This window comes from Medicago sativa, chromosome 1 (genome assembly GCF_051527215.1).
Source record: "Medicago sativa cultivar Bolivia chromosome 1, Bolivia_mono, whole genome shotgun sequence".
NCBI classification, from domain to species: Eukaryota; Viridiplantae; Streptophyta; class Magnoliopsida; order Fabales; family Fabaceae; genus Medicago; species Medicago sativa.
In genome coordinates, this window is record NC_140749.1 from 24,082,401 (window position 1) to 24,099,898 (window position 17,498).

Consider the following 17,498-nt stretch of genomic DNA (forward strand, 5'->3'; position numbering starts at 1 on the left):
CAAGTTGCGGAGGAGGTCGTTGGTAACACGTCCTCCATTCTAGACTGGAACGACGAGATTCGACTGAAGTAGCGGTGGGATGACATGATTCACTACAAGATTCGCCAAGTGCTTTGTTGTAGAAGCTGGATAGAGTGGTGGTAGAAGCGGGATCATCAGATAAATGTCTGGCAAAGGTATCAAGGGTGTTCTGGCTAGAGTCGAAAATGAGAGACGTGGTTGGAGTAATGTCATATTATCAGGGTTTTGTTGATTCGAGGGGAGAGGAAGAGGCGGTTGTTCCATCACTCAGATCGTTGTGTGGGAAAGGGTTGATGTGAACTAATGTTGAACGAAGACGTGTGTTAACCATGGGATCTCTTTTGGAAAAGGAACGAAGATGCTTGTTATGAGCAAAAGTCCCTAGTGAAGTCGACATTGATCCTATTGGACCTGAGATCCTTTATTGACTAGTTTAAATGGACTTTAAGTATGGTTCTTCCGCCAACAACCGCCTTATTCTTCAAGTGAATGAGGATAGTTTAGCTGCACGCATTTCGATGGTAAAATCAGTAAGCATCATGTAATAATAGGTATTTTAGGCTAAAGTGAGCATACATGACCTAATATTCATGAGTTATTACTTATTATGTAGATTTAGGGTTTGGACCTTAAACCTTTACCCAGACAACTGTCCACGAGGAACAACTATAGTCCTCAAGGGACAACTGCGAGTAGATTGGAGGAAGATGGTCTCGGATCTATACTAGAGAGTCGATATTGCTTCTAAGGATTATTATTCATATGCGGTCCATATTATTTTTTTTTTGAGGGAAAATAGCTTATAGTTTTTCATTATTAATCAAAGACAAAATACAAAGAGGTACATCATTAAAGACATGGGGACCAGCTAAGAACAAGGCCTCTCTAGCTAGAGTATGAACGACCTCATTCGCTTGTCTCCGACTAAACTTCACCTTAGAGTTTTCGAAATTATCATTACAACATCTCCTACATTCGTCGACTATAACTCCAAACTCGGAAACATCGTTGCTGCCCTTGTTAAAATAATCAACAACTTTCTATGAGTCATTTCAAAGCGCCGCTTGAAATATATATATTGGGTTGGACCTTGGCCGATTCGTCGACTATAACTCCAAACTCGGAAACATCGTTGCTGCCCTTGTTAAAATAATCAACAACTTTCTATGAGTCATTTCAAAGTGCCGCTTGAAATATATATATTGGGTTGGACCTTGGCCGAAATCGAAACAAATTTGTTAATTTCAAAAACACATTCACAATTAACCTATGTGATAAAATATGTTTAGATCTGCATTTCAATTTTTTGATATCGACAATACACAACAATTATATTCTAAAATTATTTATATATTTTTCACGAAATTACAAGTATTTAGATCAAAATAGGGTATTCTTTTTGACACAAAAGCAACATAGTAATTTTGATGGGAAGGAAGGAAGTCCTACCAAATTATGTAAGGAAATTGAGTCTAAACAACTAGTACTATATATAGTTGATATAGTCTAACTGTCTAAGCAACATAGTAGGTATAAAATTATTGATTAAAGTGGTATAATGATAGATTTCATGAACAATACTAATTTATTAGCCTGCTTGGCTTGCTTAATTTGTAATGTTTGTTGTCGTTTAATGTAGGACGGTGCTGGTGCATTAAGTTTTTAACTCCTAAAATCTAAATTATTTATTAGTTGAACGACACAACATCAAACTCGTATCTTTTGTCAAAGGAAAAACATCAAACTCGTATCTATAACGTATGTATGTCTCAACTGTAAAACGGTGCTACACTTTGATTTTTCATTTCAAAATTCAAAAATCAGTTGGTAAAAAATAGAAAGTTTTCCTTCAAAAAAAAAAAAAAATAGAAAGTTCCATACTTATTTTTTTTTTAATTTTCAATAATACAGTTTTATATTTAAAAAATTATATGAATAGTGAAATAATAAAATCTCCAATTGTTTGTAAACAATATTTTAAAAAATAGAATATAAAAGTAATATTGTGTAACGACTTCTTTTTTTTTTTGTTTAAAAAAATGAGTATATCAACATCATAATTTATTACTCCTATTATTTGTTTGAACATATCAACATCATAAGATACTTTATTTAAAGGACAACGACCAATGCATGATCCGATAAATCTTAAAATTTAAGCTACTAAAATTTTTACCTCTTAAATAAAAAAGTTAGTCAAATTTTTACCCACACATGCTTTATTAGTCCAAGGAAATTCTTTACTTTTAGCAAAACAAGTTTAAAGTTGTTGTTATTTTCAGGGGCGTCCCTGAGGGGGTGCAAACAGCTCAAACGAGCTGGGCCTCCCTCAAGGATGGGCCTCAATTTTTTTAATACCCAGTAGTAATAGTATCTCCAATAAAAAATAGTATTGCTTTTTAGGCCCCATTAATATCTCCATTCCAGCAACTTCCATTCCAATCATAGATGGCTGGAAAAGGACTTCTAGGCAACGGAACCTCTCAGCCCCAATTATGATAACTTGTCCATTAGGAAGTTCATAGTTTTTCTACTCTAGAAGCATTAGTTTTGCCACATTATCTACTCTAGATAATTATCACCAAATTGATCTCTTAATAATCTTACATGTCTAACCTCACCAAATATACAATACGAAGAGTTGATTGATGAATTTGCTTCAGTAAATACACGTAGGAAGTCTCGTTTTGGTGCGAATGAAGACTCTTTTTGAAGGTATTCGCCTAAACTCGTTTTATATTATCTATTGCTCTTTTAAAAAAATACGTTTTGATTTTATCACTGGCCTCTTTTCATTCCCTGAGCCGAGCCTCCGAATTCTCAGGGACGGCCCTGGTTATTTTCCCTATCTATTTTCAAATAGTATAATTTTTTTTCTTTATAAATATCTATCTTATTATCATTATTCCCTTAATAATGAAAAAAGTATGTATTTTATGATTATGAATTTATATGAATTGATGTATGTGTTAAATAGTAATTAATAATTAAATTAAAAAAGGAAAGAGAAGAGAAGAGAAGAAAAAGGTGGTTGTTCTTGTCTTGAAACAGAACATAGCAGGCGTGGATACTATACTAGTTGGCAAATATTTTTTCATATTTTTTCAACTTTCTCGGAAACCAAAAACCAAACATCTCTTTTGTGTTTGTCAGACACTTTTCTTTTTTTTCCCTTACCATTGTCTCTGTTTTTCATTCATTCTTCTGCTACATCACCATCATCATTTTCTTCTTTCTGCTTCATCACTGTTTCACCATCTGCACTCACCGATCATGTACTGGATTCACTAAACTTACTCATCCACTTCAACTTCTATCCGAGGAGAATCTAGCTAGGTGCTTTTTTTAACCTTCAGTTTCTTCCTTTTTGCTTTCTTTATTTTCTTGATCAGTTGAAAATTATATTAAATGAGAATTTTGATCATGTTTATAAGTGAACTGAACTTGATTTCATGTTTTTTTGTTTTGTTTTGTGGATGATTGAATTAAAGTAACACATTTTGAGTTTTTTTAATGTTTTTACTTTATTTTTTCAGTAATAGATGTTATTGGAAATTGGAGGATCTGTTTGTGGATTTTGGTTTGATGTGTTTTCATGATTTCAACTTTGATTCATGTTTATGTTTCATTTCATTTCATGTTAGATCTTAGGTTTGGCTAACTTGAAGAAATTATTCTTTTTGTTTGGTCTCTAAGATTATGCAAGATTCCGGGTTTGATCCCGGGTTTCCACACTTCCACCTCCCCATGTGTGCGTGTTTATTTGAGTATGTATTAGCCACTGGGTTGTTACAACAACGTCAACTAAACTTTATCACACTAAGTTGAGTCAGCTACATGGATCAAATTACGCCATAATGTTATATCATATTCCATACTAGGAATTACGATGGCTCAGTGGGAGTGGGCGAGGCTTTGTCTTATTGAGTTTTTACATGTTAGGAATAAAGATGAGGTTGGAGTTGCACTTGTCAATTTTTTAAGGAAGAAACCACACTACTAGATAGTAGAGTCTGTATCTTAGAGCTATGGTCCCCTCCATTATGTTTAACTGATTAAGTCATTCTATGGGACCTTGTTAAAAAGTTTGATAGGAACTTTTGGTTGAAAATGGATTCTCTTTGTTTTTTTTTAAATATCTATGTTTTGTTCGTAACCATTTTTGTTTCGTGTTGTTGTGGCAGAGTTATTTAAGGAAAAATGTCTATGGGATCAAAGATTCTTCCTTCTCTCCAGCCTATCAAATCGTTGCCTCCTGGTTTTAAGGTTAACGGTAATCTGACCCGTGATGTAATGGAAACCCATGGAGACGGTAAATTGAGAAGCAGTGGTTTGGCTGGATCAAGTAGTCCTGAAAATGATGATCTTTCTGAAGAAGCTCAAGATCGTGCCGGTGGCATGGGTCTTTTCAATGAGGACATAGCGTATAGTGGAAAATCTGTATTATTAGAAGACAGGGAATCTATTGTTGATGAAGGCTTGGAATCTGTTCCTCTCCCCTTCCAATCAGTTTCAGTGTCTTCTAGGGAATCTAGGTGGAGTGATACAACACCTTATGTTTCGAAGAAGGTACTTTTAGCTTCAGATTATAATTTAATCTTATTCTCGGTTTTGAAATTGTTTAATGCAGTTGGATAAATATGTTGATTTTCCTTGAAGTATGCTTTAGAATTGGATGCTTTTTTCCATTTTTTTTAATTGGAAGTTAAAAGCTCAAATTTTTAATTTTATGTGTTTATTGTAGCTTAATTATATTGGCATTAATTTTTATATGATCTCTCGCAAATAAATCCCCAGAGCTTTACAATCTCATGACATATCTGTCTTATAGTATAGATATACCATTACCGTTTCCAAAGTCATGAGTGTTGGCTAGCAGCAGCAGAGAAACTTTGTATCTTATTGAAATTGGATGTTAGTTTGTTTAATAGGAGATTGTTAATACAGAGTATAGACTGAAATACTTCATGTGTACAACTATATAAGATTAAGAAACAATTTTAGGATTATAACAAGGCATCAGAATCATATTGTTTGTAATGTGAAAGTTCATATTCTGTAGTTGTCAATTTTGGTTGAGTGTCAGGTTTGGAACATGTTAGGAGTCGGTTGAAAATTGAAACTACATCTTAGATAAAGGTAGGCTAAAAGAAATGAATGTTGGCGTGAGGTATTGATCTAGACTTCTATTAGACAACTTATAATCCAGTGGTAAACACTTCTGGAGTTTAATTCGAAACAAGGAAAATATCAGGGTTTTACTGCATAAAATTCCGCTTTTATGGAGAAGTAGTCTTGGCAGATTGTTTTTTTCTCTTCATGGTAACAAATTCATGTCATTTCATTAAAAACAAAGTGTGCAATACAAGATAGTAAAATATCATAGGAATGGTGACTAGATAAAGACGTGACACCCAAAAAGAGAGTGTGAGCAACCACATAACTTGTCGCTGTGTAAACTTAACCTTGAAGTTTGAACTAATACCAATGACGGATCTAAAATTGTCAATAGTTACCCCAATTCCGATATGTCATATTTGTTGTGATGAATAGCCTGGACTACCATTTGATAGTCCAGCCCAAAAATGACATTTGTGTTTCCCCTAAGTCACAGTCACACTGGATGTCTAGCCAACCCCCTGATGGTGTAGGCTTTGATAAAACCCCCTGATGCATCATGAAGATAGAAACCGATGCTTGTGACTCCCAAATTCTGATGGAAACATGTATCCAAGTTATATTTCAACTTCCATGGGAGAAGCTGTCCATGGAAATGAAACATTTATTTCCATTTCTTTGATATACATTAAGTTTGGAAGCGATTAAGATTGGGGCTGGCCATTGTCTTGCTTGTCTTCTGCTATCACTTCAATCCAGTACTGTTTTTGACTTATCCTTGTGTGGTGTTTTGAAAATTGAAGTTGACTGATTATTAATTTTCTTTGATATTTTTTATTTTTATCGACTCAGTTTCGTATATCCTTTCTACTGAGTGCTGAGAATGTATTGTCTTGATAAAGAGTAATTTATGTCAATTTAGAGGTTTGCTACCGTTTGTTGTCTGTCACTATTCTATTGCCAAACAAAAGCTTCTTTACCTTTGTTATTTCTATCATTTTAATTAATGATTTTGTCGTGTGTGTGAAATTGTTTTAGTGGGGAATGGCATGCAGTTGTAACTTGTAAGCAATTCTACCGTTATTTTGAATCAAATTTTGTAAAAGATTCAAAATGGGGAATACCATGTTAGCAATTCAAGAAAATAGTTTGATGAGCTTGTTTGAGTTATCAATCATTTGTGGATTGCCTTAAATTTGAAAATTGTTACGTTACGACTTTCCCTTACTTCTGATGTTAACTATTTCAGAAACTTCAGTCTTGGTTTCAACTTCCAAATGGGAATTGGGAGCTGGCAAATATAATAAAAACTTCTGGAACAGAATCTGTTATTTCATTGCCAGATGGGAAGGTAAGATAAATTCATATAATAATATGTCTCAAGAGTGGTGTTCTTCATTTTTAGCTTTATTAACTGCCCAGTTTCACCTTCTCTGGGACTTGTAGGTTTTAAAAGTGAAACAAGACTGTTTGGTATCGGCAAATCCTGATATTCTTGATGGAGTGGATGACCTCATGCAACTTAGTTATTTAAACGAACCGTCAGTTTTATACGATCTACAGTATAGATACAATCAAAATATGATTTATGTAAGCTTTTATGTCTCTTCAAATTTTTCACAACATTTTATCTGATCATAAATCTTAACGTTTTCCTTCAAAAAAAAAACTCTTAATGTTTATCTGTGTAACTATGTGCAATTTAGACAAAAGCGGGGCCTGTTTTGGTTGCTGTAAATCCTTTCAAGAAAGTTCCTTTGTATGGTAACAATTATATTGAAGCCTACAAACGTAAAGCAACTGAAAGCCCTCATGTATATGCAATTACAGACACAGCCATCCGAGAAATGATACGAGGTAACTTTTTATTTCCTCGTATGAACATATATGGATGGAGTTTTAGAAATAAGAGTTTAGATTTCTTCCATTGATTTTAAGCAAGAACTTACACTAACTCTTGTTTTGTTTTTCAGATGAAGTTAATCAGTCTATAATTATAAGGTCAGTTATTTTTGTTGAATTCTCCTTTAATGAGTAGCTAGTCATGAGAGATTGTACTAAATTGAATGTCTATAAGCTGCTCTCAAATTATTTGCTGTACTGTATGCAGATTTTGTCATTATTGTGAAACTTGTTCTTGGTTGTTCTTATCCTTATTTTCCCCTTAGATGTGTATTGTGTTTGAATTGAGGCATATAATAATAGTTATGATCTACATATTCAGTGGTGAGAGTGGAGCTGGAAAGACAGAGACAGCAAAGATAGCAATGCAGTACTTGGCTGCTCTTGGAGGTGGAAGTGGAATAGAGTATGAGATATTAAAGACTAATCCAATACTCGAAGCCTTTGGTAATGCAAAAACTTTGAGAAATGACAACTCAAGTCGTTTTGTAAGATTCCTGACTGATCGATCATATCATATTAATTATTGAAATGGCTATTATTATGCGTTTCATGCGAAACCTGTTATTGTATATTCTTCAATTCTGGAAGTTCTCATAATTTGGTTGAATGCGTGACAGGGAAAGCTCATTGAGATACACTTCAGTGAAACTGGAAAAATTTCTGGCGCTAATATTCAAACATGTAGGTTTTTTGCTATTTAGTGGTTGAAACATGAAACCAATGTGCCTTTGCTCCCTCTAAAAGTTTATAACTAATTATAATGTTACATGTTGTATCTATGTGCTGAATTCATGTGATGCTCCTTGCCTGCCATCAACAGTTTTGCTTGAAAAGGTAATTATTCATTCTTTTGAGCTAAATTTTCTAAGTTTTGCCCGCATTATATCAGTAGACATTAATGTTCTTTGGTATCTGGACAGTCTAGAGTAGTTCAATGCAATGAAGGGGAAAGGTCATATCATATATTTTATCAGCTATGTGCCGGTGCACCACCATCTCTTCGAGGTAATTACTGGCTTGTACCTGACTATCATTTCTGCAATACTTTGTTGCATATTTTGAAAGTCTTTATCTTGTCGATGGTTGTTGGAAACTATTTCCTACTCACAAAAAAATAATCTATTTAGTGTTATATATATTGTTTTTTTTTGTTTAGCTGTCATATAATTAGTTTGAGGGGTAAACTTAGCGCAACTGGTAGTTGTTGTCATGTGAATGGAAGGTCACGGGTTCAAGTCCTGGAAACAGCCTCTTGTGTAAAAAACAGGGTAAGGCTGCGTACAATACACCAAATGGTGGGACTCCTTCCCGGATCCTGCGTATGCGGGAGCTTTTAGTGCACCGGGTTGCCCTTTAGCTGTCATATAATTAGTTTCCTTAGTTGTATTGTTTCCAATAATACAAATTGTAAACCTTGTATATATAATGGATTGTTCTCAGACATTCCGGAAAACTTTGAAAATTATTTGTCCATCTCGAGATGGTACAGTAATTTTCTAGAAAAGGTTCTCTCTAAGGGAGTCTATCAACTGTAGTGACCAACTTGTAGATATTCTAATGAAGTCTCTTCGAGGTTCTCAAACCCGGTTCATTTATAACAAACAGGCTTGGTGTATATGATTTGTATGCCCTAGCTAGAGGGGGAGCGTTGAAACGTATCTCCAATTTAGGGAGAATATAATCTATTTATTGTTGTATATATTTTGTTTTTATTTGTATTGATAGAAGAAGGAGAAAAATAAGAAGAAATACAATTATGGTGAAATATGATTGTTAATAATTTGATAGTAACTTGATGCAATAGACTAAGCACCAACCTCTATTGATAGGGATATACAAGACTCCTAATCTTAAATAAATAAATAGATCTGGAATCAAATTTTGATAATAATTAGGTAATATGGACACTAACCCTACGAGATAATCTAAGATACTCTAAGATTAAAAACTGATTCTAGGAGATAAACTAAGATAATCCAACATAATATCAAAGATATTAGAGACATTTCATATATTCTTTTTTTGAATAAAAGAGACATTTCATATATTCTAGTATAACAGTTTACTGGATTTGTAAAACAATAATTCATTCATATATTGTGCACAAAGTGAAATAGTTGGATTGATTATGTTGCTGCAAACTTTATGAATAACAAAAATAAAAATGCTTGATTTTGATGATAGAACTTGGTAGCATACATTTAGTTAAAGGATTTAATTCATATACCTTTGACTTTAATCATAACTACTAAGTCGCACATATGGCTGGTTGTGATTGTGATGGTGTAAAACTTTTCAGACTGGCGATGTATATAAATTAAACTCTTAACGAGATAGAAAATCTAATAAGGCCTTATTTCCACTTGTGGCAGTGTGAGGATCTTCTCTGGGTGGTGATTCTGAGAGACATTTAATTGCGATGTTAACTTAAATGGAATAGTATGAGTGGCAGTGGCAGTGATTGCTAGTTTAGGGTCCCACTAATTCTGATTTAAACAATACGGTTGATTCTTGGTGAGATGCAGTGTGGTTTTCAGAGAAAGTTGCTACTATCAGCAACAAAAAAGAATCAATTTCAACTAGAAGCCAGTGTGTGTGTGCGTGTGTGTTTAATTAAAAAAATATCCATGCAGTTCACTTCAATAGTAATTTGCTTTGCAATACAGTTAATACCCAAACCCAAAATTTTGAATGTTTTTGCAATTATTCTGTTTAATGCAATTGTTTTGTAATGAATTCATTTACAATCTAACCTCACATAATATTCGAAGTTCTTATTATTTTCTCTCCTTTTATCTAATATCCCACAACTTCAACGTGAATATAACCTCACATAAGCTTTCTATATTTGTATCTGTCTTGTCTGTAACATTCAATGTTCTTTGCTCATGTTTGTTTTATTTACTGTTTCATTGAATGTTTGATTTCTTGTTTCAGAGAAGCTCAACCTACAAAATGCAGAAGATTATAAATATTTGAAGCAGAGCAATTGTTATTCAATTACTGGTGTTAATGATGCAGAAGAATTTCGCATAGTCATGGTACATTTTTTTATCATTTAAAGATGATTTGCCTCCATAGAGGCTTTAATCACCGTTCTTATCAAATGTTTGATTGATTGACTGTATTTGAAATGATAGTTTGACATAGATATGAACCTTATATTTCCAGGAAGCTCTTGATGTTGTCCACATCAGTAAAGAAGATCAAGAGACTGTATTTGCTATGCTTGCTGCAGTATTATGGTTCGGGAACATATCATTTACTGTTATTGATAATGAAAACCATGTTCAAGCTGTTGAAAATGAGGGTAAGAAATTTACAGAACCACTACTGAATGAATGCATGCTTCTTTTAAGTTTTCTTGAGCTTTCACCTAAGCCTTCAAAAAATTTGCTGTAACTGCGATTTGTTTTCACTTTCATGTGATAACCGTAATTTATATATTGCATTGGTACTTGGTAGTGGGAAAAAGGCTTTATGCTGGTGTTGAACTTTAAATTAGATATGGCTTATTAGATACCTAATACTTGGTATAAATGCTTTGAACATATAGTTGCCTTCAAACGTTTCAAGTTATTCAATACCTCCCTTACATTGAATCTTTTTCTTACTTCTAAAGGGTTGTTCCACGTTGCCGAATTGATTGGCTGTGACGTTGAAGATCTCAAGTTGACTCTATCAACTCGCAAAATGAAAGTTGGGAATGATAATATTGTCCAAAAGTTGACACTATCACAGGTAAAATGGCTATTGTGTTGAATACTGAATACTGGACTGCTTAGCATATTTTTATGGATTGGGGTTGTGGTGGTTTGTATATTCCATATTCCTAGTCAAAATATCATACAGGTCATTAGACCGGTCAATTTGTAAAATGCCAAATGTAATGAACGGATAATGATGGATATAATCTTTCTCAATATCTTACATATTATACTTTGTCTTGTAGGCAATTGATGCAAGAGATGCTTTGGCCAAGTCTATATATTCATGCCTGTTTGATTGGTTGGTTGAACAAATAAATAAATCACTTGCTGTTGGCAAAAGGCGTACCGGCAGATCAATCAGTATTCTAGATATATATGGCTTTGAATCATTCAATGTAAGTATATATTCTTTACATTTATCCGACTATCCTTTTCCTCTTTAAATTTTAAATTATTTTGGCTCTTTAATGCTACATATATTTGCAGAGGAACAGTTTTGAGCAGTTCTGCATAAATTATGCAAATGAAAGATTGCAGCAACACTTCAATCGTCATTTATTCAAGTTAGAGCAGGAGGTATGCACCCCACTGAAACTGAAGGCTCTAAACAAATATTTGATGCCTTCATATCTTGAAGGAATATAATAGATACCGACCTAGGAATAGCCAAACATTTACCTTATATCTGTTGATTGTTTTTAGGAATATATTCAAGATGGCATTGACTGGGCTAAGGTTGAATTTGAAGACAATCAAGACTGCCTTAATCTTTTTGAGAAGGTACAGAACTTTTGTTCCCTGACCCCTTTTCAGAACAATATCTAGGGGGCTTGTAATTGAATAGTTGCAATGGGAAAGTGGTAATATATTCATTTTGATTTTCATCACATTATATCTTGTATCTGCATGTGCATTTGAAAAAAAACACCTTTGAATTTTCGAAGGGTAAGCTTTGTTAATGCAATTTTTCCTGATTAAAATTCTTTAAACATTTCCCGTGTTTATTTGATTATGAATGTAAACTGTATTGGCGCTGGTTTAATTCGGGATGCATAAACAACAACGGTTTCTCTTGTTTCCCCGACATGAAGTACTGTGGTTGATTGGTGAACTATAAATGGAGGAGTTTGTTGTGGCAACCATACTTCCTTGATGTGAAAATTTTGATATAATGATTAGAAATTAGAAATCCTTGTGTGTTGACATTGACATCTGAATTATGATATATATATTTGCAGAGACCACTGGGATTGTTATCTCTGCTAGATGAAGAGTCCACTTTCCCAAATGGCACAGATTTGACATTTGCCAACAAGCTTAAACAGCATTTAAATTCCAAATCATGTTTCAAAGGAGAAAGAGACCAAGCCTTTACTGTGTGTCATTATGCTGGAGAGGTAATAATTTGATCATTTTAATTTTGATAAAAACGTAATGAACCAGAGTTTTAATTGGAATATCGTGTTGAATATTATTTTTTTAACTCCCAAACTCTATCATTATCCTTAAAGAAGAGGGTGACTAGTGGATTCAAATTTGCTCATCCTACCTGACTGTTGTTTGATAGTTCTTTTTGATCCTTTCCTTAGGTCACATATGATACAACTGGGTTTCTGGAGAAGAATAGGGACCTGTTGCACTTGGATTCCATACAACTTCTATCCTCGTGCACATGTCATCTTCCTCAAATATTTGCAGCTCATATGCTTACACAGTCTGAAAAGCCAGTAGTTGGTCCTTTACACAAGTCAGGTGGGGCAGATTCCCAAAAGCTAAGTGTTGCAACAAAATTCAAGGTATATCAGCTTTCATTATGAGGTGATCCAAAACATCAAGTATCATGTAATAGTCTAAAACTTTGGCATACTAAAATTATGATTCTTGCAGCTTATTATTCAGTATATATCCTAAATACCTTGACCAAACTATGCAAAAATATTTCGCTTACTGCCGGAAAATAGGCTGTCTCATCAAAATATTAATTGGAATACTGATAATATGGTATAAACCAAGATGTTTAAAATTAGTTAGTAGTAAAAAGTCACAGTTTAAACCAAATAAATGTTGTGCATAACTTGGTTTAGGTTATCATAAGTAGGAAAGGATACTGATGCAAAAAATTTAATTGTAGAGTATTGCATGATAGAGTATAGAGTAAAAATTCCTATGTATCAAACCATACATTATATGAAAGCTAGATAAGTTATCAAATTTTTCCTCCATTGGCATGCAGGGTCAGTTGTTCCAACTGATGCAACGCTTAGAGAGCACAACTCCACATTTTATTCGCTGCATTAAGCCCAATAATCTCCAATCGCCTGAAACATATGAACAAGGACTTGTACTACAACAGCTGAGGTGCTGTGGGGTGCTGGAAGTGGTTCGAATATCAAGATCCGGCTTTCCAACAAGAATGTCTCACCAAAAGTTCGCCAGAAGGTATATAACAGAAAGTAACTAATGATTCATATCCTTTCGATTACTTCCACCACCTACACCACATCCCCCTCTTCCACGGTGGTTTTCTTTTGTCTAACCTTTTTTTTATTGGCTTCGGTGTGCCAAATCAGATACGGCTTTCTCCTTGATAATGCTGCATCACAGGATCCACTTAGTGTTTCAGTTTCAATTCTTCATCAATTTAATATTTTGCCTGAGATGTTTCAAGTTGGCTACACAAAGTTATTTTTCCGAACAGGGCAGGTAATTTTGTATATTGTAAAAATAATGATATGAATTTTTTGTTAGGCGAACTTCATTTCAAAGTCATCTTACGTGTGCTTTGACTACATTTCAGATTGGTGTGCTTGAAGATACTAGAAATCGAACCCTTCATGGCATCTTACGTGTCCAAAGTTGCTTTAGGGGTTACCAAGCTCGTCGTTCCCTCAAGAAGCTTCGAGGAGGAATCTCTACTTTGCAGTCATGTATTTCGTTTTTCACTGCCTCTTTCTTTCAGCCTTAAATATCGTCTAAATTTAAGTATTATATAATGGAAACATATTATCTATTCATGCAGTTATTCGGGGACAGAAAACGAGAAAGGCATATGCTGCTTTACTTCAGAGACATAGAGCTGCTATTATTATACAGAAGCGGATAAAAGCAGTGCTCGTAAGAAACAGAACAGGGACTATTAGAGATGCTACAATTGTCATACAATCAGGTTAGAGTTTATATTTTTGTAGATGCCAAGATGCGTGCTATGCTACCATTTCTGCATTTCGGATGTTTTCAACTTTGATGCATAGACACAATATATCAATACGAGTGTCGGATACGATGTGTATCCGATACCACAATACCCCATTCCTTAAAAAATACAGGATGCAATACACTTATGATACTTATACAAGTAAATCTAATAATTTACAGAACTTAATGAATATTATTGCAGTTTAGTGATGATGACCGAAAATAGCGATGGAAATTGGAATATGGGTGAAGAAATCTGATATAAGTTGCATCTGTTGTAATAAACATATTACATATATAAATGGGAATATTGGGATTAATAGCTGAACGAGTGAAGAGGTGATATAGTTGCATTCGATACAATTAATGAGCGAGAGTTTCAAACATTCAACGTAAAGTATGTATGTGAGTTGTGTGAAGAGTAATTAAGAATGAGTCAGAAATGTCGATGGTGTGTCGACAGCATATCGAGAGTGTATTCAAACTTTATTTAAAAAGAAATTGGTCCCTGATATGACACATTTGACAGTGTATCAGAGTATATCAGAGAGTATTGATTACGATATGGGCGGAAAAATTAAGTATCAGTGCATGACAGGCTTAGAAAGAGTGGTCCCTTTTTTTTATCTTATTTATGACTTCTTTAAACTGAGAAAATTGAATTCCTACCTAAATGTGCAAATGATAGATGGATACAAGTTAACATTAGGTGTTTCACCAAGTGTTTTGCATCCCAAATTCCAATTTTTCTTGTTTGAATGCATTATGCAGTAAAAGAGAATGATACATAAAATTTATTTATTTTTGTTGTAATGTTGTGGACACCTGTCTTTCAACGATACTGTTGGTAAATTTTCATAACTTTATTTGAGCTATTCTTTGCAGTCATTCGGGGATGGTTGGTCAGAAGATGCTCAGGAGATATTGGATTTTTGAAACACGGGGACATGAAGGTATTCTTTTCCCCAAGTTCAGAAACTGTATATAATATCCCATCCTTCTTTTGTACAATATGAAATTTCTTATATTCTGCTTTTAGAAGCTTCATCTTTGTGATGCTAACAATCATGAACTCCGAAACAGACAACAGAGTCGGATGAGATTCTGGTCAAGGCATCTTTCCTGGCTGAATTGCAGCGCCGGGTACTTAAGGCCGAAGCTGCTCTGAGAGAGAAAGATGAGGAAAATGACATCCTTAACCAACGTATCCAACAATACGAGAACAGATGGTCTGAATACGAGTTGAAGATGAAATCCATGGAAGACGTGTGGCAGAAACAAATGAGATCACTTCAATCTAGCCTCTCCATTGCTAAGAAGAGCCTTGCTATTGACGACTCTGACAGAAATTCAGATGCGTCTGTTAATAATACAAGCGATGAGCGTGATTACAGCTGGGATGTGGGAAGTAATCACAGGCGCCAAGAAAGCAACGGAACAAGATCAACAAGTGCTAGTTTGAGCGTTATAAGTCGGCTTGCTGAAGAATTTGAGCAAAGGAGTCAAGTATTTGGTGATGATGCCAAGTTCTTAGTTGAGGTGAAATCTGGTCAAGCAGAAGCAAGTTTGAATCCAGATCAAGAACTTAGAAGGCTAAAACAGATGTTTGAAGCTTGGAAAAGGGATTACGGGGCAAGATTGCGTGAAACGAAGTTGATTATAAATAAACTTGGAACTGAAGACAGTGCACTTGAAAAAATGAAGAAAAAGTGGTGGGGAAGAAGGAATAGTACAAGGATAAATTGATTTCAACATTTTTCATTTTATTTTTATTTCGAGTTCGGCTTTGGTCTATGCACTGTTTCAAGTGCATTGCCAACAAAATATGGGAAAATGAGGAAAATTTAATAGGAAAGGTAAAAGAATACGACTTATAGGAAAAGTCCACGGACGGAGTTCTTCTACGACCGTTGTGTTAGTTATTGCTAGCCACTGCATAACTTATCAGCCTCTTTCAAATACTTGGTAAATGCAAGGTGTGACTATCTACAATAGATCTCTAATGAAAGAGAGAGCTTTGTAACACTATATTGTCTTATTCTTTATTTTATTTTGCTTGAGCTGTGAAGAGCTATTATGCAAAACTTTGTGATTCATGTATTCTTTTCTGGTATGTGAATTGTATATCAAATATGTTTTGGAGGCCTAAAAATGTAATCTAGTAAGAAACTTATTGGCCATGTAGAAGTTATTGTAAGATACTGATATTTATAGAAATTTAAAAATTTATATTCTTGTAAAATATTATGTGGATTGATTGTTAGCTGAATTGGTTGAATACTTATTTGCTTCAGCTTCAGCTTTGATGCATTGTAAAAGTAACTAAAGACTACAATTCTTAGGAAGACTGGATTAATATTCTTGTCCTATAGTCTTAAAAAAATAATATTCTTGTCCTATAATTAATGTGAGCTTCATTAGGGATTTGGTTGGATTGTTGTCCCAGCAAAGCAAATAAAATATCTAAATATCACTCATCAATTGAACAGTCATACTGAGGTGGGTGCTCTAAGATACTTTTTCATTTTTATGAAGCACTTGAGAAAAAACAATAAGTGTTAGTTATGACATCCTAAGTCTCAACTATGTTGGAAACCAAAACTGTCACCTATCAATTGTCACCACTCTAAAAATTTGTTGATTAAAAGAAGGGAAATGTTAACCAGTGCCCTCGGGCACTGTTAAGGACCTTAAATGAAAACTTTAACATTTTTAAAGAATAATTACTTAATTTAACATGCTTAAAAAGTGTCAGAGGGGCACTCGTTAACAAGACCCTAAAAAAAAAGATAAATACAAACTTGGGGGAGTAGACCAATACACGAGGCAACACACAAGGTGTATAACAACATATGCCTCATTAAAAACCTTATCAAGAAAAACCCATAGGTAAAAACCTTGTTGAAGAAAACAAGAGTGTTGAGTTAACAAAGATTTCAACATCAAATCAACAAAATCTATACATAGTTAATCCTAACCTATTTTTATGGAAATCCTGCCTAATATAATTTTAGAATGAGAAATGGTATTTGAACAACCATTTTATGATAACTTTTGTGACAACTTTCTATCTCATACTTATATTGTGTTTTTACTCTCTCTCTCTCTCTCTCTCTCTCTCTCTCTCTCTCTCTCTCTCTATTGTGTTTTTACTCTCTCTCTCTCTATTGTGTTTTTACTCTCTCTCTCTCTCTCTCTCTCTCTCTCTCTCTCTCTCGATTTGATTTTTGTGTTAATGCCTATATTTCTTTGTATATTTTGGTTGTCCCAAAAAAAAACTGTTCAAATAGCATTCCACTTTTAGAATATGGGTCATGCTAATTTGTACCCTTAGAGCACATGTTAAGCATTAATGTCATTCCATTAATGGTAAGAATTTATTGAAGAAGAATTAATATTAAACATTTTGAGCAATAAATTAACACAATTTTCAATACATAATTTCTATTAGTGGAATTCTTAACATGTGACCTAAGGGCAAGTTAGCATTTCCCATTAAATAGTACTAGCATTTTTGTAAATCAGTCATTAATGCATGTGAAAATTTGT

The 17,498-nt window shown here is 34.0% G+C and overlaps 1 protein-coding gene across 1 annotated transcript; it reads left to right on the forward strand.

Moving 5' to 3' along the window:
- The first annotated feature begins 3,127 nt into the window (after positions 1-3,127).
- Positions 3,128-16,191, forward strand: LOC146953781 (myosin-1-like). The gene is made up of 24 exons (XM_085711686.1): positions 3,128-3,357; positions 4,206-4,590; positions 6,389-6,490; positions 6,586-6,729; positions 6,846-6,996; positions 7,113-7,140; positions 7,364-7,529; positions 7,662-7,725; positions 7,865-7,878; positions 7,965-8,049; positions 9,982-10,085; positions 10,216-10,354; positions 10,667-10,785; positions 10,997-11,149; positions 11,241-11,330; positions 11,457-11,534; positions 11,993-12,151; positions 12,344-12,550; positions 12,988-13,193; positions 13,325-13,457; positions 13,552-13,681; positions 13,774-13,920; positions 14,835-14,902; positions 15,033-16,191. The coding sequence occupies exons 2-24, from the start codon at positions 4,222-4,224 to the stop codon at positions 15,693-15,695; spliced, it is 3,519 nt and encodes a 1,172-aa protein (XP_085567812.1). The 5' UTR covers positions 3,128-3,357; positions 4,206-4,221; the 3' UTR covers positions 15,696-16,191.
- The last annotated feature ends 1,307 nt before the right edge of the window (positions 16,192-17,498 follow it).